At 37.3% G+C, this 26,357-nt stretch overlaps 1 protein-coding gene across 7 annotated transcripts in view; it reads left to right on the top strand.

Moving 5' to 3' along the window:
• The window catches only part of LOC124403123 (receptor-type tyrosine-protein phosphatase mu-like), a 226,667-nt gene that overhangs the window by 69,860 nt on the left and 130,450 nt on the right, over window positions 1–26,357 (top strand). For all 7 annotated transcript variants that reach the window (XM_046876725.1, XM_046876726.1, XM_046876727.1 and 4 more), the window contains exons 3-5: window positions 9,140–9,414; window positions 19,036–19,114; window positions 24,090–24,205. In XM_046876725.1, coding sequence (XP_046732681.1) covers window positions 9,140–9,414; window positions 19,036–19,114; window positions 24,090–24,205 — 470 coding nt within the window. The remainder of the gene's footprint in view (window positions 1–9,139; window positions 9,415–19,035; window positions 19,115–24,089; window positions 24,206–26,357) is intronic.

The raw sequence follows: 26,357 nt of genomic DNA on the forward strand, positions 1-26,357 counted from the left end.
CTCTCTATATATATATATATATATATATATATATATATATATATGCAATTCTAATTTTGGATTGCACTGCATGTTGCACTACACAGATCTGTTTTTACTAATTGGATTAATTGTCTCGCATGGATAATAAGGAAGCTCATAGGATTGTGTGGAATATCATTTCCAAATCCGGAACATGCGGGTTTAAGCTCAGAAAAAAACAACATCATATTACTCTCCTGGTAATATGGCACACAGATACATTATGTGGACAAAAGCATATGTGGTTCTCGTCAACAAGCACACTCCAAAATCTAGTGGAACATCTTCCCAGAAGAGTGGGGGGAATTATAAGAGCGAATATGGACTACATGTGGGAAAAAAAGCACATACCTTACTTATGACCAGGTGTCCGCAAACTTTCGGCAATATAGTATATGTTGTAGTTTTTATGTGAGATCTGAAAGCATAGTTTTACTTTCAATGGAATCAACACTACCTTTAATTTCTGCAGCTGTTTGAGTTTCTGTTACTCACAAACTTAATAAAGCATATGAACAAAACATGAACCTGGGCAGATTTTACATGGGAAGTTTTTCCGAGGGAACTCATTAAGGTTTTGTTTGTGCTGATTAATGTGAATGTTAAAAATCTACATTAAATAGGGAGTTTCACAATACAGCTTTACTGGTCATTTGTTGGGGTATGAACATTTTAGTGAGCTACCGTAACTAGCTACAGGGAAACTCCGCTAACTAGCCATTAAATGCATTGGAACAAAACTTTACAAAGGATTGATGATGTAAAGTACTATTATAATTAGTATTACTAACTAAAAAAGTGAATATAAATTCAGTGTGGAATTGAGATTACAAATTACACAGGTTGAGAGTTTCAGTGCTTACACTGCCCTGATTGAATCTCAACCAAAAAAGGAAGCTTTTTTTGTTTGTGGTGTGTGAAAGGCAGGCATAAGGCTCAGCTGGGTTTATCTGATGAAGAAGTGCTAGAAATAATAATGGCTATCCCCTAGTGTTTTTTTATTTATTTTTTTATTTTTTATTATTATTATTTTTTTTTTTTGCCTAATTTTTGTAAGAATCCAAGCCTTTTTTTTCTCGTCTCACTGCAAGATCAGATTGCTATGTGTCACAGATTGCACTTGATTATATCACTTTTTTGGGCACAAAACGCATTCGGTAGGTTTCAGATCAGACGGAGGATCTCTAGTGCACGGTGGTGCCGCATTACAATCCGGTGCGATCTGAAGTGCTGCTGATCTGATAATAAAGTCATTCTGTTGAATGCCCAAGATGTTGAACTGACTACTGTGGCCTTTATGAAACCACTCAAACACACCTGCTGTGGCCGAGCAAGTGCGAGAGCTTGCGGCTCTTGATTGGGTCCTGGGCACGCCACTGTTAGGGAGAAAGAGCAAAAAACAAAAAAGCACAGAGGCAAAGGAAAAGCACATTCTTTTAACAAAACCAGTATATTTATTTGCTAAATTGTATTTGTTGCTAAAAGTTTCTATAAATGCACTCTGGATGTAATTTGTAGAGTGTATAGGGCCATTTTAGACACAGTGTAAGTAGTCTTGAACCAGAATTATAATCTCCTCTGTGAGCAGGTTCATTTTCTAGAGCAGGTTTTGTTTGTGAGAAATTAACTTTGACTTAATGGCATTACACAATATCAAAAGTATGTAAAAGGACCCCTGGCCAGTAATATGTGCTTCCTGAGATCACTAAAGTCGGGTGAAAAGGCCTGGTGTGCAGAAGGAGTTCCAGGTCAGCCTGAAGGTGTTCAGTGGGGTTGAGACCAGGACATTGTGCAGGACACTCTTGACACAGCTTGGCTAAGAGTTTGACTGGCCTTTTTTTAGCTTGGATCTTTCATCTGGACTTTCATCTTGAACCGTGAATTTTGTGTACAACAAACAATATCTTAAAATTGTGCTGTTTGTGTTTTAATTGGTAATGTGTGATTGTATCTACTTTTTGCTACTCGTTCAAAGGCAGGTTCATCCAGTTTCACAATCATCAACAATTCTTCTTCATATTATTCTTTTTTTATTCACAAGAACCTTATCATTCGGGCTATATGTAGAATTAATTATCTCTGACTGTCACTTGATAGACTGCAGGAATAATCCCAAGTGATGGGTCTTTTATGAACATTTGAGTCTTCAATGTGACTCAGAAGAACAAGTCGTTTTAAAGAGTGATTCGTTCATTTTCTACTGGACGTGCATAAACAAAGCATCGCAAAACTCTCCATCTCTTCTAGTCCGAGTCATTCGTTCTTTTATCACGTGACTCTCATAGACGCTATGCAGATATATATCCATATACAAATTATTGGAACAATAGTTAATGTGTGGGGTATTATTGTAAATGTAATATTTTTTTTTTTCTGATCAAAGAAATCAAATGAACTAAATGACTCAAAAAAGATTTGTTCATTTTGATGAACGAGATGCAAAGAACCAAGTCACTAAAATGATCCGATCTTCCCATCACTTGTTTATACTGTTCGGTGTATTTTTATGACCACTAGCAGTGCTGTTGGTATTTCAAACTTTTCCAAAGAATCCACTTTAAGCCTTGTGACGTTTATACCTAAATTGAAATAAAAAATTTTTTGTGGGGTTTACCCATTTAAATCAGCCTGCCTTGATAACCAAAAATTTCACAGCACCTCAGGAACTACTGCATCTCACTGGCAGCTTCTGATCCTCCTGACATGCAATCATTATCTACTTCACAATACATTCTCCACTATCTAGTGCCTTTCCTTGTTTGTGCAATATCACTGCCATTATTAAGCCTTTGGTTTCTCCAAATATCTCAGGCTCGTGTTATTGACCCGCGCTCAGGATTTTCTCGACTCTCCCGCTCCCTCGGTTTCCCTTTTGATCTCGATTATTCAATATTATTCTCCCTTTGATGGTTTTGCCCGACATAGCCTCACAGAAAAAAGCGTTCACACGAGTTTATTTGTAGCATCTTCTGTATGACGAATACCAGCGTTCTGTCAGAAGCACAGTAGGTCAGTACGTGTCGTTTCTTTTTGGACGGATATTGCAGTAGGCAACATAACGCTTAAAGAAAAAACTTAATATAAACTCTGTTTATTATGTTCCAGCGTGTTGTTTTGCACAATGTCTGTGAAGAGCGTGATCCGTTGCATGACAGAAAATTGAAAGTTTGTCGTATTGAGGTGGTACAGATAAACTGTGGTCTTCCAGAACTGTGTCTAAGCGTCTGTGGTGAAATCGAAGGTGCACATTGTACAGTGTGTGTGTGTGTATGTGTGTGTGTGTATTTTGTGTTGTGAAGGTACTATATCAAGCAGAATACAGTATAATCACAGTATAAATCACAAACGTCATTCCGTTCACGGCGCGCTCGAGATTCCTGACGTGTTTTTTTCCTAAAAACAGAGCAATAATAGCAAGAATAAACAAACGTCGGGCCTATAGGCCACATCACTCACACGAACACAAACACAGCAATGACTCAAGTCATTTCCATCGCAGCGTGCGGTCAGAGCGATACCCACGCAGCAGTAGAGCTCTGCCGTGAGTCAAGTGCCACCTCAGCGAACAGAGACATTGCGCGTACACGTGCGCTCTCACGTTTGTCTCCTGACAACAATATATCACCAGGAGCGCAGATCACACCTGCGCAAGTGCGACAGCAGCGTGGTCAGTTCTGTTGCCTGTGACTAATTAGGACATTAAATGGTAATCAAGAGCGTTACTGGTGTAAAGCTCAGGGGGAGGAGGCGAACACCGAGTAGAAACCTTATCAGAGTCGCAGCCACGATGAAAAAAGCCTTCGTTTTTAGTTTTCATCCAAAATCTACACCCTTACACTTCCTCATTCCAAACACCTCCTCCTCTCACCGTCTGTTCCGCTCAGGGTGTAAACATGAACGATGAGGTGCTAGTAGTGTGGAGCTGTGGACAGATGGAGCATTAAAGCACATGTGTGAACTGATAGTCCTCCGTAGTGTTTTTGTGCGGATCGAAATATACGTTATGGGTATTTATAAGCACGTTTATGGTCACACTTGACACCTTTCTGAGCAATTAATGGAAATATTCAGGGTTATATCATCAGGTGTCAGGGTTTACACAACACCTGAATAATGTAGCAGAATTTTGCTACCTTAATGCTTTGTTATGACATTTTCATTATAATGAATGCACAGTACTTCTCATATTTAAAAAATGTAACCTAAAACATTGTATCATCCAGTTTCATATAAATAAATAGCATTACTAAATTTAATAGCATGAATAAATAGAAAAACTTCGTGTGGCCTTCGTGATTGATGCAAAGAAGGCAGCAAAATAAGCACAAAAACTCTGAAGTTTACTTCTTGAGGTTAATTTTTTTTTTTTTCCAGGGCACCAAAACAAACAAACCAAAGTCATTTTCATTTACCTTTTCTTATTTACAAAGAGAAAGACACCAAAACTAAAACACCAGTCACACTGAAATGTGCACCTTTCATGTGAATGAAAAAGTTAAAGAAGGAGACAATGAATAACATTATCTTACACAAGAAACGTATAGTTCTGCAAATTGCATGTTTCATACAGTCACTATGTCACAATCGCATTGTCAATAATCACTCGAATTCTTTCATAAGATAAAAGCTCCACATTATTGTTCCAGTGTCCCGACTTCCAGTGACTAGACATTTCCTATTTATAGATACATTATATGGTAGGGGTTTAAAGCGACACTTTCACTATGGCGCACGTGTGTACAATTCTTGCTTTATGTGCAGGACATCTAAGATCCCTCACAAACATATTAATGGGTGAAGTTTGGTTACTAGATAAACATTTTGGTTTTAGATAAAATATCTAAAAATAAAAGAGACTAAATTCAATTAATGCAACACACTATTTAATTATATATATATATATACAGGGAGTGCAGAATTATTAGGCAAGTTGTATTTTTAAGGATTAATTTTATTTGAGGATTTAATTTGAACAACAACCATGTTCTCAATGAACACAAAAAACTCATTAATATCAAAGCTGAATATTTTTGGAAGTAGTTTTTAGTTTTAGCTATTTTAGGGGATATCTGTGTGTGCAGGTGACTATTACTGTGCATAATTATTAGGCAACAACAAAAACAAATTCATACCCATTTCAATTATTTATTTTACCAGTGAAACCAATATAACATCTCAACATTCACAAATATACATTTCTGACATTCAAAACCAAACAAAACAAATCAGTGACCAATATAGCCACCTTTCTTTGCAAGGACACTCAAAAGCCTGCCATCCATGGATTCTGTCAGTGTTTTGATCTGTTCACCATCAACATTGCGTGCAGCAGCAACCACAGCCTCCCAGACACTGTTCAGAGAGGTGTACTGTTTTCCTCCTTGTAAATCGCACATTTGATGATGGACCACAGGTTCTCAATGGGGTTCAGATCAGGTGAACAAGGAGGCCATATCATTAGATTTTCTTCTTTATACCCTTTCTTGCCAGCCACGCTGTGGAGTACTTGGGCGTGTGTGATGGAGCATTGTCCTGCATGAAAATCATGTTTTTCTTGAAGGATGCAGACTTCTTCCTGTACCACTGCTTGAAGAAGGTGTCTTCCAGAAACTGGCAGTAGGACTGGGAGTTCAGCTTGACTCCATCCTCAACCCGAAAAGGCCCCACAAGCTCATCTTTGATGATACCAGCCCAAACCAGTACTCCACCTCCACCTTGCTGGCGTCTGAGTCGGACTGGAGCTCTCTGCCCTTTACCAATCCAGCCACGGGCCCATCCATCTGGCCCATCAAGACTCACTCTCATTTCATCAGTCCATAAAACCTTAGAAAAATCAGTCTTGAGATATTTCTTGGCCCAGTCTTGACGTTTCAGCTTGTGTGTCTTGTTCAGTGGTGGTCGACTTTCTGCCTTTCTTACCTTGGCCATGTCTCTGAGTATTGCACACCTTGTGCTTTTGGGCACTCAGTGATGTTGCAGCTCTGAAATATGGCCAAACTGGTGGCAAGTGGCATCTTGGCAGCTGCACGCTTGACTTTTCTCAGTTCACGGGCAGTTATTTTGCGCCTTGGTTTTTCCACACGCTTCTTGCGACCCTGTTGACTATTTTGAATGAAACGCTTGATTGTTCGATGATCACGCTTCAGAAGCTTGGCTATTTTAAGACTGCTGCATCCCTCTGCAATATATCTCACTATTTTTGACTTTTCTGAGCCTGTCAAGTCCTTCTTTTGACCCATTTTGCCAAAGGAAAGGAAGTTGCCTAATAATTATGCACACCTGATATAGGGTGTTGATGTCATTAGACCACACCCTTCTCATTACAGAGATGCACATCACCTAATATGCTTAATTGGTAGTAGGCTTTCCAGCCTATACAGCTTGGAGTAAGACAACATGCATAACGAGGATGATGTGGTCAAAATACTCATTTGCCTAATAATTCTGCACTCCTGTATATATATATATATATATATATATATATATATATATATATATATATATATATATATATATATATATGTTTGATTTTATCAATTTAATATTTATATATAAAATTTTTATTCAAGCTAAGCAGGTATTTGTTATAAAAAATAGTTATAGTTTATAGTTATAGGTATAGTAATAGTTTATAAAAATAGAAATGTAAACTGTTGATTTTTTACAAATGTTTATAGTAATAAACGGCATTAATAAAAACAAAAAGCCTGCAATTTTATGTTTTGCATTTCTTCCCCCTAAATGAACCGAAATAGAACCCAAACCGTGACTTAAAATCCGAGCTAAGTACCGAACATTGACCTTTGTGTACCGTTACACCCCTAATATATGAACCAAAATATTGGGACACCTGAGTTTTCCAGCCATATGTAGTTCTTCCTCAAATTGTTACTATAAACTCTGAGGCACACAATAGTACAGGATGACTCAAACCTGTTCCAGCATGACAATGCACAAAGCCATCTTCATGAGGATATGTTTTAATGGGTTGGAGTGGAAGATACTCTGAATGATGCCATTAAGCTCAACCCTATTGTGGTGTTCTGGAATAGGAAAATCATGCTTTGTTCATACATCTATATTTAAACATAATGCTTCATTTTACCTTTTTACTATTACATTCTATTTTATTTTTACTACATCTTTGTCTTTCTCTCTCTCTCTCTCTCTCTCTCTCTCTCTCTCTCTCTCTCTCTTTCTCTCGTTCTCAGATATCTGTTTCTGTAAAGTTTACATGCCAGCTACATTCAGCTACATGTCAGAAACATGACCTAGTGGAGCTTTGATGTCAAATGCTGCAACTTTCCTCATTATCGCTATGAGAGCGAAATAGAGGTCAAGAGAGAGAGGTAGAGAGCGAGAGAGAGAGAGAGAGAGAGAGAGAGAGAGAGAGAGGAAGACAGAAAAACGAAATAGGATTTCAGTAGGTGTGAGAGCTGATAGGTGGCTGGCCTTTTCTCTGAAACAATTGTCAATATAATCCCTTACACATGTGTTATTGGCTAGCAAGGTAAGAGTCATATTAACCTTTATGCCATTCGATAATTATTCAAGGAACTCGTGTCAAAATGTTCTGTATGTGTGTGTGTGTGTGTGTGTGTGTGTGTGTGTGTGTGTGTGTGTGTGTGTAATTAGAATCACTGAAAGACTTTAAAGCTAGTTGAGCATTTCTTCTATTATTTTGTGTAGTGACCAGATCAGCTAAATGTCAGCAGTAATACTTCAGATACATTATTTGTGTGTTTGCGTGTGTGTGTGTGTGTGTGTGTGTGTGTGTAAGAAGAGTACTTCCCAGTGTAATTTACAGTGTGGTATTTCTGTAGAGAGCCATTGTATATGCTGATCTGTCTGCAGCTTAGTGCTGTAATGAGATCAGATATATATTAATTAGCGTGGCTAATTAAGATGAATTAAGGCGCCGCTTTAATGAAGTGACTCCGCTTTAATCAATTACGAACGGAAAAAGGCTTTTACCGCGTTGATTAACACATTATAACGTATGCCACGTGTTTCAGTAAACCTTACAGTGCAGTACGAGGAGCAGGACGAGGAGAGGTTTATTTCCCAGAATTCAAGAGCAGGATTGTGCAACATTCCTCTAGAACATAATTTCGTTGAATGCATTATCAGGAAACAAAAACAAACAGGGCATGCTTTTAAAGGAAAGAAATCTGCAACATGTTGATTATTTTATTTATAATACCACAATTTCGATCAAGAATAAAACACTTTTTATCTATTTACAGTTACATTTCATGTTGCAGAACATCCATGAAACAGGTTATGTAATAAGTTGCTCACCAGCTTAGATTTTTTCGTGTCAGAAAAGAGTGTTTGTGACTGAATAGTAAAAATCAGTTAATTTTAGAAGTAGGTTCTACTTTCTTATACACTATATAGACAAACCTAGTGGTACACCTGACTTTTTCATTTATATGTGGTCCTTCCACAAACTGTTACCACAACCTGGCTCATAATTATATAGGATGTCTCTTGATATAGTGGCATTAAATTTTCCCTTTACTTGAACTATGAGACCCAAACGTGTTTCAGTATGACCATGCCCCCGTACACAAAGCCAGCTCTATTAAGATGTGCTTTACATGGTTTGGAAGATCTTTAGTGGCCTGCTATAGAGCTCTGACTTCATCCCTAATGAACACCATTGTGATAAAGTGGAACACTGACTGCACCCCAGACCTTCATCTACATTAGTACCTGACTTTACTAACACCCTTTGGAGGAATGAGCACAAATCTCCACAAGCACACTCTGAAATCTAGTGGAGCATCTTTTCAGGAGAGTGGAGGTTATCCATAAAATCCATTTTTTATTCAAACTCACAATATAATAATGATGGTGGGTTCCGATTTTGTGAATTTAACAAATCTCCACAAGCACAAATCTTCACAAATCTGGTGAAACATCTTCCCAGAAGACTGGAGGTTATTATAGCAGCACATGGAGACTAAGTGTGGAGTGGGATGACATACGAATCTTTTAATCATGTGTCCACAAACTTTTGTCTGTATAGTGTAGCTTATTGTAAGTGCACTGCAGGTGACAGTCCAGTCATAATTGTGTATGTTTTCCTTTTTTTTGCTTCTTTGTCTACCAGGCTCAGCCTTCATGATGATGAATGCATCAGGCCGTTTTGCTGGACAGCGAGCCCAGCTGCTGAGCCCTCAACTTAAAGAGAACGACACACACTGCGTCACCTTTCAGTACCTGGTGTCTGGCAGGGAGGGGGGCAGCCCCGGGTATCTCAACATCTACATCAAAGAGAACAACAGCCCCACAGGTCGGCCCGTGTGGAACATTTCAGGGCCTGTTAGCCGGAGCTGGACCCAAGTAGAATTAGCCATCAGCACCTATTGGCCCAACTTCTACCAGGTGAGGAATAAAGCGTGCGTAACGAGTGGACGATGGATCTCTGTTTTGCTTGTTTTGCAGTGTTTTATTATCTATAGAAGTGATACACCTAGTTCCTATATAACTTAAACACAGATCTTAACCCATATTCCAGTGCAATAAAATTTTAACCAAGGGCGCACAATACAAAATGCAAAAGTAAACACAAAATAAACAAATAAACAAAGAGCGAAACTGTGAACATGGGACAAAGACACAATGTTGAGTATGAACCGTAGATAACCACGAAGTTTAAGTGCAGAAACAAACACAATGGCTAGTGCAATGGCTGATGGGAAGTGTAGTCTTATGGCATAAATGTGACACACTGTTACTACCTTGTGGTTGATTATATAAAAAAAGATCACAATCAGATTTTTTTCTTTCTCCGATTTTGCAGCATTTGCCAAATAATTACAATTCTGTTTGTTACAATAATGACATTTTTTTACTTTTATTTGTTTTTTTTTTGTTTACATGAAATAAGAGATTACATTGAATTCGGTTTAATTATATTGTCATTGTTAAATGTACATGTTAACATCTAACCAGAAGTGCATAAGTGGCCTATTTACAATAAATAGCAAATATGTAAATAAAGGTATGGGGTCCATATATATATATATATATATATATATATATATATATATATATATATATATATATATATATATATATATATATATATATAAGTATATTGTACAGAAGGTGCAGTAGATAAAAACATGTAGTATATATACTGACTGTATATATATATATATATATATATATATATATATATATATATATATATATATATATATATATATATATAAGAGAGAGAGAGAGAGAAAGAGAGAGTAATGCAAGATTGTGCAGAGGATAAGACATGTCAAAAAGATAGCATACTCGAATAACATTATAAAACATTTTATTAAACTGATTGTTAGAATCAGTCTTTTTTCCTCTTGAAGTTAATAAGACAAATAAAATGCAGCAAAAAAGCAAGACACCTGAAACAACAAAATCCACCATCTTTACAGAGATCATATTAACAATTATACATGCTTTAAATCCATTTATGTGAAGCGTGTGTACCGGTAAGTTGTTACAATAGAAAAAAATCTACTGTGCAGTCATTTGAACTGCAGTTATAGAAATTTCAACACTTTCTATACCAATCAGAATGGAGAATTTAACAGCACTGTGGCAATAAATGCTAAGTACTATTTCTGATTTATTTTTATGTTATAGGTGCCATCAGAAAAATAACGTTTCTAATGTATAAGTGAAAATTATCACCTCAGTTGTATTGTACCTTATGCGCATATAGTTGGATGTAATCTTTCATATATAATGGTATGTGGTTTCCTAATCAACTGTACACTCACACCTCAGAGCAGGTGATCTAGCTGTCCTTTCATCTTCTCACGTCTGTATTTTTTCTCCATGTAGCCTTCTTTCACTTCTGTCCTCCCCAACCTCGCATCACCGTCTCTTTTTCGCACACTCTCTCTCTCTCTATCTCGCTCTCACGAAATAATGAAAACCACCCTCCCCTATTATATTAGGAAAAAAAAATATTACATTCTCTCCCTGTCTAGTGGTTCATTTTCACATGTGGCAGGCTACGCTGGGGTCCACAGAGAGGAGGCTGATTTCACACATGCCTGCTTATTAGGTGTCCTCTCTCCGGGGTTCTTGGAGAAGTCTGGTGTTAATTGGCAGACCAAGACCCCCGTACCTCGCAAAGGAGAGCGCCGCTAAGCCAAATGAGCCCATTAGAACCGGCAGTGGCGTGGCAGACAGATGGGTTCTGATGAGAGGTGGCTAGTACACTCATAGCACCCAGGCCTCATTAGGAGCTTGTTCATTTATAGAGTAGTTATAAAACATGTATAGACGTGGCATTAAGGTGCTGTTTAAATGCAAAGAGTTCTGACTGAATGATTCTGTGCCTTCGGTTCTCAGCGGGTGCTGTATGTGTGCAATAAATTATTTAAGCTTCTGTAATCCTGTTGAGACGTAATGCGTGCTTCATATATCTCGGGGACTAGAGAAATATTAAAACAATTTTTACCAGTTCACTTAAGGGAGATAAAAACACACAGTCGTTTTTAATTCAGCAGATCATTTTGCTGTTGATGCAGGGGTTCTTATAAAAGGTGATATAAAGCCGGGGATGTTTGTGGTGGTACGCCAACAAAACTACAAACACATCCCGTGTAAAACTGAGGGTAATTCTGAGTAAATGGTGTTCTATTTGGAGAGACTTTGAGGCTCCTATATACTGTGTGCAAGAACTTGTAGCTATGAGCTCAGACTTGCATAGTATGTTAGCCATGCACATGTGTTTGGACAGTTATTCATGTCCTCTGTGCACTTGTTGTAAAGGATAAAATGCAATCTATAACTGTAAAGGTATTTATTAGGGCTGTACTTATACATTCTACTTGTCTTCTATATTTAATTAAAATTTTTGCTATAAAAATACCTCATGCTAATATGTCAAATATGTAAATATTAATAAAATTCATTTCACATATATATATATATATATATATATATATATATATATATATATATATATATATATATATATATATATATATATACACACACTTCTGTACATACTGTAAATAATTCGAACTTTCTTGTGCCTCATGATTACTTTTTTCTCCTTTTCCTTCTTACTGCTTAATATTGTTTAAGGCTTTATATTTAATGTTTGCTGTAGTTTGCATGTAGCCTCACTAAAAAATCTCATTGTACAAACTGTCACTGACATCGTTACATACGATAAGTAAAACTTGAAACCTCGTGGGTGTGGGGAAACAACAGTTCCTCAGCCTCATCTACATCAACTGAATTCATAATTGGTGGTTTGTAACCACAGTATTTTACTTACAATAACCCAAAATTCTCCATAGGGATAATAATGTACATCCATCCATTATGTATGATCAACAGTAGTATTGGGAATTACCAATGTAATGCAAATGTCTGTTGGAAAACGTTGTGTCCGTAGCCTAAGTCAAAAGTAAAGAGTGTTGTGTCTGGGGTTGCAAAATTCCAGGAACTTTCAAGACTTTCCATAAGAATTAAAGGGGGATAATGGGAATAAACTTGGAATTTACAAATTTTCTGGTTAGCCAATATCCAGGAACTTATCATTGAAAAAAACAATCTAATTGAAAAAGACAATCTTGGTTCAAACAGCCAGATTTGATGCGATTTAAGTCAATTTCCACTCTGCACATTCATCAGTCACATGCACACAGCACACTTGCTACAGGGTTACTGAGGCCACGCCCCCTACATGCACTGTGCATAATATGCATAACATGCATAATAACCTGACTGACAAAACTTCTTTCTCGGACGAATTCTAGTTTTGTCTATTCTGCACTTTTAAAATAGTAACAGAGATGTATATTATCAAAATAAAATATGTTGTTATATTACAAAAATTCTGTAAGCATTTCATCGCTGCTACTGTGCACCCCAGAGCACATGCACACATACTTTATTAAAATTCTGTTTACATTTTAGAATGAGCCTAGTTACAGTTAATAAGTCCGACTTCGGGGTCGCAGCACTCCTGACCTCGCTGATGAGTAATTAAGCCAAAAAAAAATAAAAAATGCTCGACTCAGAGGTGGCTTCTGGTATTTTTTCTGCTGTAATGATGTAATGTTTACACAGCATGCATTACATATAAAGCCACTCCTACTTTTTCTCTCACACAGCCTTTACTATGGGTGATACTACATTTACATTACCGGCATTTAGCAGACGCCCATATCCAGTCTCTATCAATAAATAAATCAACACTGGTTTGCTAGATCACAAACTTAAGATACCATTCATCTGTTTATACATCCATTTATCTATAGCAGAGGTCCCCAACATTTTTTTTGTGCCACGGACCGGTTTAATGTCAGATAACATTTTCACAAACCGGCTTTTAATTTGTGGCGGAAAAATGCAACAAAATAAAATGATACGACCGGCATAAAAACTGGTATTTTCTTAATATGAATAGTGAATCCACTGTGTTGTTTTTTGTTCATTTTGCTAGCTTGGGGGTTTCAATTTAGCAGTCATGTATTATGTGTTAGCGGACGAAGCGGCCCCTTAAGAAGGTAGCGGATTGGAGGTAAGACGTGACCGAGGCGAGCATCATGACATGCATCAAAAATGAGTCATAGACAGATGTGGTGGAGAAAATCCAGTAATTTTCCACAATAAAACATCGTTCAGAATCAGATAATAAATAAAACGGAAATCATGTGTTATGTATTCTTTCTGTGCGGCATAATTGACCCACGGACCGGCTCGGGGGTTGGGGACCACTGATATACAGTATCAGACATTAGAATTTTCCAGCCATATGTGGGTCTTCCTCAAACTGTCACCACAAAGTTGGAGGCACACAATTGTATAGGATGTCTTTGGATGCAGTAGCATTTTCCTTTAAACAAGAACACGCAAATCTGTCTCAGCATGACAGTGGCCCTGTGCACAAAGCCATGGGTTGGAGGCTTTTTTGTGCGAGGCCTGCTTTATAGTCAAGTCAAGAAACTTTTATTGTCATCATCATCATATATAGCTGACACAGTGAAAAACACATATACACAAAATAGCGCAGATTGTATATTATGCTATACAGTATAATGTGCGAAAAATATAAGAACTGTATACAAAGAGTTTATATGTAAATATGATACAGTTCTTATACTAAACTTATACTAGAAGCAGTTGGTGGAAGTTTGAAATGTGTGCAAAACAGCAACAGCAGCAATTGAGTAAGTGTTTAAAACAGCATGAACACAGTTATATTGTAATGTAATAGGGGTGCTGCTATAGACATGGGTGTATATGAATTGAATTGAGTTTCGAATGTGTATGTTTGAGTTCTGCCCTTTGGGATGAAGTGGTACGCTGAGTGCACCCCAGGCCTCCTTAACCTACATCACTACCTGACTTTACTAATACCCTTGTGGCTAAATGAGCACAAATCACCACAATTATACTCTTAAATTTAGTGGAACATCTTTCCAGAAGAGTAAAGATTATTATTACAGCATGTGTAGACTAAATGAGGAATGGGATTTTGAGCATCAAACCAACAATTTTTTTTGTCCCTGTAGTGTATCTTTAAGGCCAATAATTATATTAGTTTGGTTCTATTTGCTAAAATATCTTTATAATCTGTTGTCCTGATTTAAACCACTGTAACTAAGGATGAAAAAATGCACATAGCACTATGTAATGTTTATGTAAAGTACATGTTAATTAGCATGGTCTTTGTTTGTCCCATAAGCTGATGACAGATGACTCACATACAGTAAAAGCAACAGCCTTCACTCGTGCATTTGTTCTTTTCAACCAGTCCCAATTTACATCTCTAGTTGCAGAATTACTGTAGTCCTCTTTTTATTCACATCACTGTTTATATCCATGTAGGAGATCCATGTTTTTTTTAAATCCCTAATGAATCTTTATGTCTGACATCATAGGCTTTTGACCAGTAATATTACTGTATCCAAAAGGTTTCTGCAGATTTTGATATTCATACCTTTTTCCCTCAGAAGGTTTAGACGACATGTCAGGTCTCCTCAGAAAGTTACGCATCATGTTCAGTGTTGTGAAAGGTTTCACCAGCCGAGAGCAAGTGATGATTTCTGCTTAGTGAATGGAGACAAGAATAGAGACAGTGCTCCATAGATTCGTGCCTAATTAGCAAAGTCAAAGTAATTATAGGTAGCTTTAATTGCACAGTATCCCAAGTGATTGTCAGAACGAACCACCTGGTGCTTTGGACATTATTTTGTAATTATGGGGTTGATTCTGTGCCTTTCTCCATCTTCTCCATTCTAATTAAATTGTAGTCAGGATGCACACCAAAACTTTTTAATCGTTTATGCCATGCATTCGGAGCAGATTGTCACTTTTAGGGTGCAAAGATTATCTGAATCTAAAGATTTTTTTCTTTCTTTTTTCTTTTGCGTCATCACACTTTTGATTCCAAAACTGCAACAAATCCAGACCATTTCACTCCTATTAGCTGGTACAGGCTGAATCAGATGCCCTCTTTTGTCTTTCTGATGCTAATTACAGTATGGAGATAATATAAATGATATCGAGGCCACATTTAGTGAAGACTGTTGCTCGTTTTAAATAAATGACACATTGTTCACAGAGCGGCTGTTATATTATGTGCCTAAGTGAGTGGCTCAGTCATTTTTTTTTTCTGAGCCATGTTTTAATAACAGTGTCAGACAGCAACCAAAAGCCACTGGCTTCCTGAATTTCCTTCCAGAAATAACAGATAATAATTAGTTTAAAAATAAATAATTAATATCCTGACATTATGCATGATGATGCAAAAATATGACTCTGTACCATGTAGTGTGATGTGTCACATCAAGGATGCGAGAGAACTGTAGTCACATGATCTCTTCTTTTGTTTATATATATACAGTATATCAAATTTAATTGTATTGCAACAACTGTATAGTGAATCAAGTCTTTACACCTCTATAATCATGATTAAATTTGAACTCTATATCTGATTTTTTTTATTGTGGAATGATACTATTAAATAAAGAATAAAATCATGTAAGTGTTAGTAGTTTGAAGATGACAGACAGACAGACAGACAGACAGACAGACAGACAGACAGTGTGGATATAAATCCTCACTTCAATACAAATATTTAAAAGGGCAAAATAGAAAGTGGAAGCAGTAGTTAAGTCTTTGGGTTGAAAGGTCATGAGTTCAAATCCCAGTACAGCCAAGCTTCCTCCGCTGGGTCCCTAAACAGAGCCCATAATTGCACTCGACTTCTTTGCAATATGCCCTAGATATCAGTGTAAATGCAATGTTTTGTAAGGTTTGTGTAAAAGCATCAGTTTGCTCTGGAAGCCATTTTGAAATAGATACAGTGCAATTAGATTGTGGTTCAGGGCAAGGAGCATATTATAGACCAAACAGCAACTGGGTTTTGGATTTAAAAGAAGACACGTGATTAAAATTTAAGTAAACTATTATTGCAATTGGTTGTAGATCTAATATGAATGCACCAAGCAGGAATGAATAGTGGTTCTGCTTGTGGGTGTGTATTTTGAAAGAGCAGTGTGATATGTGAGCATGCTGTGGGTTACTACTGTAGATGAGGAATGGCTGGGATACACCACACCCAGAAAAGGAGACATGTCTGTGATTAGCTTTTTTTTTCTCAACTGGGTGCATGGGTTCTTTTACAAAACTATATACAGTATATATATATAAAACTATATATTTATATTGAACGTTTTTTATATTTATGTTGAAAAGATTGTTGGCTTTTGTTGACATTATAGTATTTAAAATAGTTGTAGCTCTGGACAGTGTTTGTAGACAGTGAAATTCTCCGCTTACTTCTTTCAATTAATTACTGTTTACTTTTAATGGGGAAATATTATTATGAATGCATAAAATACACCGTATAAAAATAGTCCTCGACTGTACTTGCACATGTGTCATGCCACATGTTTTCTGTATGAGCGGCTGTGTTTTATTTTAGTGTTAAAGGAATGTCTTTAAACAATTTGGCTGAGGTCCACAGGGTATAGATCCTGTTTTATAGGATTAGCTCATAGAGACATTCGGATAATCCTGCACACAGTGCGCCATACAGTGAAGCAGATGCACTGTTACTACCACAGAGTTGTTCATAACAACACACCCCTAAGTTTTCTCCAAATGTAAATGTAATGCTATATGAGTACAAAAATGAGTAGACCCTAAGTGAACATGTCAAAACTGTGTCCAAAGTGTCAACATTTTGTGTAAGCACCATTGTTAGCCAGCATGGCCTTAATCCTCCTGGGTATGGAATTCACCAAAGCTGCACAGGTTGTTGCTGGGATCCTCTACCACTCCTCCACAATGACATCACAAAGCTGCTGGATGTTAGACACATGGCGCTTCTCCACTTTCCGCTTGAGGATGCCCCACAGGTGTTAAGAAGGGTTCAGGTCTGAAAACAGAATTGGTCACTTAATTATCTTCACGTTTCCCACCAAGCCACTTGTCATCTTTGTGGTGTCTTTCGGGTCGTTTTCATGTTGGAAAACTGGCGTTCAGCCCAGTTTTTGCAAGGAGGGCATCACGTTCTCACGTTCACGAATGTCACAGTACATGTTGGAATCTATGTTTCCCTCATTGAACCACAGCTTCCCAGTACCAGCAGCACTCATTCAGCCCCAGACCATGATGCTACCACCACCATGCTTGACTGTAGGCAAGACACAATTTTTTTGGTGCTTTTCACCATGGCATCGCCACACATGCTGGACACCATCTAAACCAAACAAGTTTATCTTAGTCTCATCAGCCCACAGGACATGGTTCCAGTAAGTCATGCTCGTAGACATGTTGCCTTCAAGAAGAGGCTTTCCTCTGGGGCGACTGCCATGTAAACTGACTTGTTGCAGCGTGCAGCGTTTGGTCTGAGCACTGACAAACGGACATTCTGCTTCTGCAACCTCTAAAGCAATGCTGCAGCAATCATGCATCTGTTTTTTTGAAACTTTGTGCATCTGACGCACAGCACGAGGACTCAAGTGGAAACCCCTTTTGGAAAACCTCTGTATGACCCTGGCCACTGCACTGTAACCTGTAACTCAGTTTCAGGGTGTTACAGATCTTCTTATAGCCTCGGTCATCTGAATGGAGAGCAACAATACAAATTCTTAAATCTTAGAGAGTTTTTGCCATGAGGTGCATGTTGAACATCCAGTGGTCAGTATGAGAGAATTGTACTCAAAGCACCAAATTTTAACTGCTCTAATACGAGATACACAGATTTGTATGGTCCTGCCAAGCAGACAAAAAACATGAACATGATGAATAGGACATGTGGCTTTGCATCATTACACGACGCTATAGCTGTTAGCTATAGCTGTTATCACATAGGGTGTACTTACTTTTGTTGCCGGCAATTTTTTAATTATTCACTGCATGTTAAATTATTTTCAGAGGACAGTAAATGTATACTGTTATACAAGCTGCACATTGACTACGCTTAAATATATCCATGTTTCATTTCTATAGTATTGTCCCTTTAAAAGATATACTGAAATGAATGCTGAAATGTGAGGGGCGTACTCACTTTAGTGAGATACTGCATATATACATATATCAGCATAAAGCATAAAGATGAGATGCATCGATTTAAAAAAGTGTGCATCAGATAAAAGTTGCATTGTATAGCGATGCATCATTTTTGACCTATTTGCATCTGTAAAAAAACAATTTATTTATATATAATTATACTTTAAAAGTATTATTTAGAAAGTGACCGATAGTTTGTGAGCAATATTTTATATTTAGATTGATTTCTCCATGCTACATTATATATTTATATATATGTATTTAAACTATATTTCTGCTGTCTATCCTGTTCTTAAAGTCCTGCTAATTTGACATTACAGATCATGATTAACCCTTTCTGTGACAACCCCCGTTTTTTATTTTTTGTCACATTGCCCGTGTGTGTGTGTGTGTGTGTGTGTCACATTTTAAAGGTGTGTTCATTTATCACTGTGGTTATGGCCTTTTCTTTTTCCTCTGCAGATCATTTTCGAAGCTGTGACCTCAGGCCAGCGTGGTTTTCTGGCTATCAAGGATGTCGTTGTCCAAGGCCATCAGTGCAGTAAGGGCAAATCCTCCCCATGATGAAACAGACAATTTAACAACAATTTGTTCTATTTTTTTTTCAGACATCCTGAAAAATATCAGTCTATTTTCTATAGATCTACACTATACATAAAAAAAAGTTCATGTGTACATCCTGGTACTAACTTATGCTTTATGTTCTATATGGAATTAGTCACATGGGAGCTGATGATGCAGGAGTTCCAGGATGATAAAATCGGAATAGGCACATCTGCTATCAAAAGGAAAAGGCAGCCAAAACAATTCAAAACCATATTTATACAGGGAGAGGGAAGTGAGGCTCAAGTGAACTCTATAACATCATAACAAGTCAAAAGACAAACCAGAACACATGGCCATAATACACAATGCAAAATAGATCTGCACTCGGGAGCACGTTGCACGATTGAGAGCAAAATTTGTGGCATAACTTCAGCATGTCAGTAATGTTAACACACTGTTAACAATGATAACACTTTATTTTAGAATAAAGTGTGTCACTGAAAATAGTGACACTGTCCCTTATTAGACATGACATTTCCAAGAGAAGACCCACATTAAAGACATCACGGTGTAACACTAAAGGTTCCCAAGCAATAAAAAATGCCTCGATTCTTTATTATTGTGCACAAAAATTGCTTTGAGCATCTGCCGGAAAAAAAAAATTATAATCTTCATCCCCCAAGCCAGTTGTGTTGCTTTAGAGGCTTTTGCTTGACATTTGAAAAAATATTTCTCATTCATTTTAATGTCACAAGCTGAGCATTAGTATGAAGTCTATCATTAACAGAATTAACAGAATAAAATGTTTTTTTTTGTGTGTTTACCGGGTCAAATTTGACTGTTTTTAATTGTATTTTACCTGAATAAAAGTGCACTAAGACGTCCTGATCACATGGTGACAGTGTCCTGAGTAAAGTAATGGCACTTTATTGAAGATGAATCATTTTGGTTATTTATTCACACAAAATGCCATTTGAGGAACAATTTTCCAGGTAGGTTTAAAATTTGAACAGTCACAAAGCCATATTTTTTAGAAGGTGTCCCTTTTTGCAGTCCACAATCATCTCCCCCTGTCACACATACACACATATAACCAGTTGCTTGTACAGTAGGTCTGTACTATTTCTATGTACTACTACTTTGTTCTTACTCTTAATGATAACTGGAGCTCATTGCTTTTATTATTAACATTACTTTTGGTTATTAATCGATACTGTCTGTTTAAGGAAACTGTATGAACATAAATACAGAAACAGGACCTAGTTTAAAGTTTGTCATATTCAGTTTTTTCCGGTCCATTCAGCTTACAGCTTTCTCAGATCATTCTTGTACTGTAGGATGCAGTTTAGGGTTCAGTTAACACTCGTTCCCTCAAAGATGAGCAGATTTTATAGAGTGAAACAAGTGCTTTACATTAAACACATTAATGTAAAAGAAGGAATTAAAATTAACGATATACTTTTTTTTTTTCGCACTGGAAGGAATAAATCTAAATTCACACTGGGCAAAGCACTCTGTCTGAGAATGTGTCCTCGTCGCTCTTCACAGCCGGCTGTACTTAGAGAATAAGTGTGTAAATTCAACTATACTCATTTCTTTCAAGAGCGTTAGCAGCCTCTTTTTAGAGTCTCTGCACACCAATAAACATTGGTTATGGCTTTGAGAAGGAAAGGCGAGAAGCAGATTGAGTAGTAACATTCTGGTGCTTATGTACTTTGTCCAGACTAGGAAAAGTGGGGATGACTTTCTTACTTCTAACAAGTTTTATTTGGAGGTGTGCGAGTGCAAATGACAGGCCACACTGGAGAGAAATATAATCACCTGATCAGAAGATTCATATAAGCTTTTGGACACCCTATTCCACATTTAGTCTTTAATTGGTAACGGCCAGATAAATCTATAGCTAGCTAGCTAGCTAGCTAGCTAGATAGACAGACAGACAGACAGACAGACAGACAGACAGACAGATAGTAAATTATATCTTCAGCTTGAATAGGTTTGGGTCTCCTCGCTCAGGTGAATGAACTTTTGTCCATATAGTGTATCTTGACATAATTGACAACAAATTGAATATTAAACAGCCTTAGATATATTTAGAAAAAACAATAAAGTTTGAATTGGTAGGACTTCCATACATTACAACAATATATGCTTGTATATAGATATCCTAAATTATTCACATATTGTTATTATTACATATTTCATTAGGCACAATTCAGGTAAAAAATCTGAAGGTAAAAATCTGCATGTTGGCGTCAGAGTCAGACTGGGATCCCTGTTTAAAATTATAATAATATAAAAAATGTATCATAAACGCTTTTTTACATTTTTTATCCTAAATGGTCAAAAACCTGCCTCGTCTCGACTCTGTTTCCAAAGACCCATGTTGCTAGGAAGCACACATTTGAGCCTGTCAAAGTATGACACTAACTATCACCACAGATCAGTCAAAGATCTAGTCAGTGTAATTTTGAGTAAAGCTTTCATTATTCCAAGCTTTAATGCTGATTTTCTGAGAGTTAAATTGAGTGATGGAACCGGCCTTTGTTTTGTTTTTTTACATTTAAAAAAGTCGCATTCATTTCCTATGCATGAAAGCAGAAGGCATGGCTGCCTTCACTCCAAGGTGCCATTAACACTACAGGGGGTCTATCTATCATTAAAGAGAAAAAAAAAACTACTTTACTGAAGAGAGAACTAGTTTACAGGCAACCTGCCATAGAAAAGTATGGTGGGTCAAAGTAATAAAAGCAACGCTATTTCTAACAGAAAAGTAACTGATGAAATATTGAGCCAAGGGAAGATGAGCGAGAGGAAGAGATTAAATTAACGGCGTTACAGTCTTTGAAGAATGGCTCACGTATCGACTCAAGGTCACCGCGACTTGATTTCCGCCCGAGACGAGTAATCAAACATTGCGTTTCATAACTTGATTTACATGGGACTGCATCCCAGAGATTGTCTCTTGTTATAAATGCATATTGATTCGGATATATGAGGCGGAGATAGACTAATTAAAGTATCACAGAGCAATCTGTTGAGTTTGAGATTTGAGATTGTATTAGCGGACTATGAATAACGTAATAGGATTTCAATCTAGCTGATGCAAAAATAAAAAGCTAAGACATTGATTTTTCCATGTTTTTTTTTTTTTTGGCAGATGTTCTTAATAATGAGCAATAGAAGCAGAAGGTACAGGAAAAAAATACAATAACCTTTTATTTGGTATGAGATGAACTGCTAAAATGACTTCCTAAATATGCTGAAGAGTTAAATACAGACTGAAACATGACAGGTGCGTGCTGTTAGTGGGTAAGACGCTGGACCTCTAATTTGAAGGTCCTGAATTCAAATCCCTTAACCCTCAACTGTTCACTTGTCAAGTCAAGTCAAGTTTATTTCTATAGCGCTTTTCACAACATTGTCTCAAAGCAGCTTTACAGAATTTAACAGTTGAGGTGAACGATGTGTATTTATCCCTGATGAGCAGCGACTGTGGTAAGAAAAACTCCCTTAGATGTTATGAAGAAGAAACCTTGAGAGGAACCAGACTCAAAAGGGGAACCTATCCTCATTTGGGTGATATCAAAGGAGAAAATTGAAAGTTACTCCAGATAAGGGCGTCCGCCAAATACCGTAAATGTAAACTCTGCGATTATCTTCCTATGTCCTGAAGAGTTTTATTGCCAACACTGGCAACTGTTTAGTTTATAAATCAAATACAACCACATGACAAGACGATACTTTCTCATTGCATAAACATCCCCATATATATATATATAAATATATTGCCATATTAACACTTATAAAATTATTCTACACCTTTTAATGGTTAAGGCTCTGGGTTACTAATCGGAAGGTCGGGGGGTCAAGCCCTAGTATCGCCAAGCTGCCGCTCTTGGGGCCCTTGAGCAAGGTTCTTATATCCTCTGTGCTCCAGGGGTGCTGTGACATAGCTGCTCTGACCCCAGCTTCCTAATATCACTGGGAAATGCAAAGAAAGAATTTTTTCCTGTGCTTTAAGTACGTATATGTGACAATTATAAAGCACCTTTACCTTTCAGCAATCAGATACCAGAATTCAACAGTGGTGAGACATAAGCGTAAAATAAATGAATTAATATTCGTTATACTTGATTATTATGCTGTCTTTTACTGTCTACTATTAATTTTCTTGAGAGCATCATTGGATTAATTACATTAAAAACAAATGTGGCATCATTTGTTTGTCCCTCTAAATGTTGTTATTGTGTGAATCCAATTTGTTTATGGAAAAGATTCAACTGTAAGGTGTTTATAGAAGCCAAATAAGTGGCAATCGACAAACCGGTGCCTGTAAACAACGTGCAAAGCGAGACACGTCTAAAAAAAATAAATGCAGTAATGCATGTCCTTATTCAAATAATAGATACAAGTCACATGAACAGCTACAGGGTAAGGGGTTATGGGCTGAGTTAGCAATACTTTATATTTACTTTATTTGTACAGTGTATCAGGAAAGTATTGAGGCACAGATCTGGGAAAGGGTACAAAAAACTTTCTGCAGCATTGAAGATCCCAATGAGCACAGTGGAATTGTTTGTAGAATTTTGAGGAAAATAATGAATTTAATCCGTTTTGAAATAAGGCTGTAACATAACCAAATGTAGGAAAAGTGAAGTGCTGTGAAGACTTTCCGGATGCACTGTATATGACAATCACATGGTAGTATTTAAAGTGTAGCTATAAGGAACTGTATGCCCAAATCCACATCCTGTTTCCTCTGTAGGCAGTTTTGCTAAAAGATAGCCTAGTGTAGAACGTCTAGTCTACTTCTGACATCCCACAATGCATTGCAATATTGTAAAGAATTATATATTTCCTGAGTAGGTATCAGAGTACCATTTTAGACACTGGAGAACAGAGATATGAAAGCGATTGTGTAATTCGTTCGCTAACACGGAAAGTGTTTGTATTGTTTTTGTGCGCAGTGACGACGCCACACTTCCTCCATATCAAAGGAGTGGAGGTGAACGCAGGCCAGATAGCCACCTTTCACTGCACCGTCAACGGAGAATGGAGAGACTACTTTCACCTGTGGCTGCAGGTTACACACACACACATGCACACACACACACACACACACACACACACACACACATTTCTTGCAAACACACATTTCTCCATTGAAACTAATGTAAAAATTCAAATGCGCCATTTTGCCACAGCTTCAAAGCCGCCTATAAATATTAATATTAGCTGAGGGCTGATCTTAGCTTCTCCAATGTGGTTTACATTAGCTATTGGGATATCAGGCTTATTTACACCAGCTCCAACCCCACCTGAGCATTTGCCTAATCACAGTGTTCTGGGTAAATAGGTTGAGATGTTGCTCTCGGTGCTCGCAGTGTGTTTGCTTTCATCACAGTAGAGACCCAGCTACACGTCACAGAGACTGTTTGTGCTTTATCATACCGACTATTCACGTGAACTAGAAGCCATACATACCTCTGTGTATTACCATTAATATCAACCATACTATTCAAATTCATCCACAGCTTCTGACCAATTAGAATCAAGCAGTGATCAAACAGGTAGAGGTCAAACTCGAACTCTACCTGTTTCGCTTGGCTGGACCACATCACACCAAGCTCGTCTTATTCAGACGGGGAACTCTTTTCACCCCTCCTTTGTCTTTCATCCCTTTTTCATTCTTGCTTTCTTTGCACCCCACCTCTACATCTTGTATATGGAGCTTGTAAAGCTTTCTAATGCCTCATCAAGTTTTCAGTGTGGCATTTTATAAACCACAGCCTCTATCACACACTCTCCCTCTCTTTCTCTCTCTCTCTCTCTCTCTCTCTCTCTCTCTCTCTCTCTCTCTCTCTCTCTCTCTCTCTCTCTCTCTTGCAAGGTATGGCAAGGTCACACATCACATAGCTATACACGTTTTCCCAACTCTCTTCTTCACTATGCAGCCGCCAGTGAAATGAATTTTAAAACATTAAGACACCCTTAAACATCGTGTCTTATAGGAAAGTAGAGATACAGTAGGTAAAATAATAAATAATATTAAAGTGCTCCATTCAAACTTTCACTTGAGTAAAAGTACAAAAGTATTTGCCTTCAACTGTACTTAAGTATCTTTTTATTTATTTATTATGTCTATAATGTTCCTATTATCATTTTTGTCACAAGACTCTTTGCTTTACCTATTAATAGAATTATATTAATGAGTCAAACTCTGATTTTAACTACTTTATTAAAATAGTGCAAATAAAGACACGGGTGTTGTGGCGAGTTCGAGTCTGGAGTTTCTTCCATCATTTATTCCTCTCTAAATGTTCTGCTTGCTGTTGAACTGGTGCTGAACTGTATGTTGGTGATAAGTAGATTCCACCAAGCGTCAATCGAAACAAGCTTAAAACGGAGCGTGCACTCGACCCTGATTGGTTGCTTGCTGCGTGTTTAACCAGTTACGTTTTTTTTTTTCATAAAAGTTCACAAAATGTAGTTAAGTATTAGACTTTGAAATGTAGTGAAATTAAAGTAAACGTCTCCCCAAATAGAAATACTTCTGTAAAATACAGATACGCAAAAAAGCTTCTTAAGTACAGTAATGAATTACATTTACTTTGTTATTGTCCACCACAGGTTGCTAATAATTCACCAGCAAATTTGTCTTTTTTTTAGTTTATACTCTACCTTGCCATACATTAATCAAATCTCCAGTCTCGTTCTCTGTTTTTCTCGCCCTCATGCTCTGTTTCTAGATGCTCTGTGTGTGCAGGACTTCTGCCAGGTAGTTAGTTACTTAAATAAACACATCCTCATTACCCGGCGAAAGAAAGTCAAACATTAAGTGAAGTCCCCCGATGACAGTAATGAAGAAAGATCTCCAGTGAACAAATGGCCCCCATCTGCCTGTTACGCTGGGTGACAGCTGGGGAAAGTCGCACACATGGTGGAGAGATGATTGAAAATGAAAACTTTCAGCCAAGAATACAAACACGCAAATATGTTACAATGAACGCAATAACAGACTAAAGCACTTCTGCACAGATGTGGCTGACAGGCCGACAAACTGATGCTCACACAAACATTTTCATGTCTTTATGTGTATGCGAATCCACATATGCCTGGAAAAGTCAGGTGTCCCAATACTTTTGTCTATATAATGTATATAACACATTTAAATAAATGACTTAAAATTTATTAAATATTCAGTTTCAGTAAGCAGGCTATGCATGTGTGTGTGT

Source organism: Silurus meridionalis, chromosome 20, assembly GCF_014805685.1.
Source record: "Silurus meridionalis isolate SWU-2019-XX chromosome 20, ASM1480568v1, whole genome shotgun sequence".
In the NCBI taxonomy this organism is placed as follows: domain Eukaryota; kingdom Metazoa; phylum Chordata; class Actinopteri; order Siluriformes; family Siluridae; genus Silurus; species Silurus meridionalis.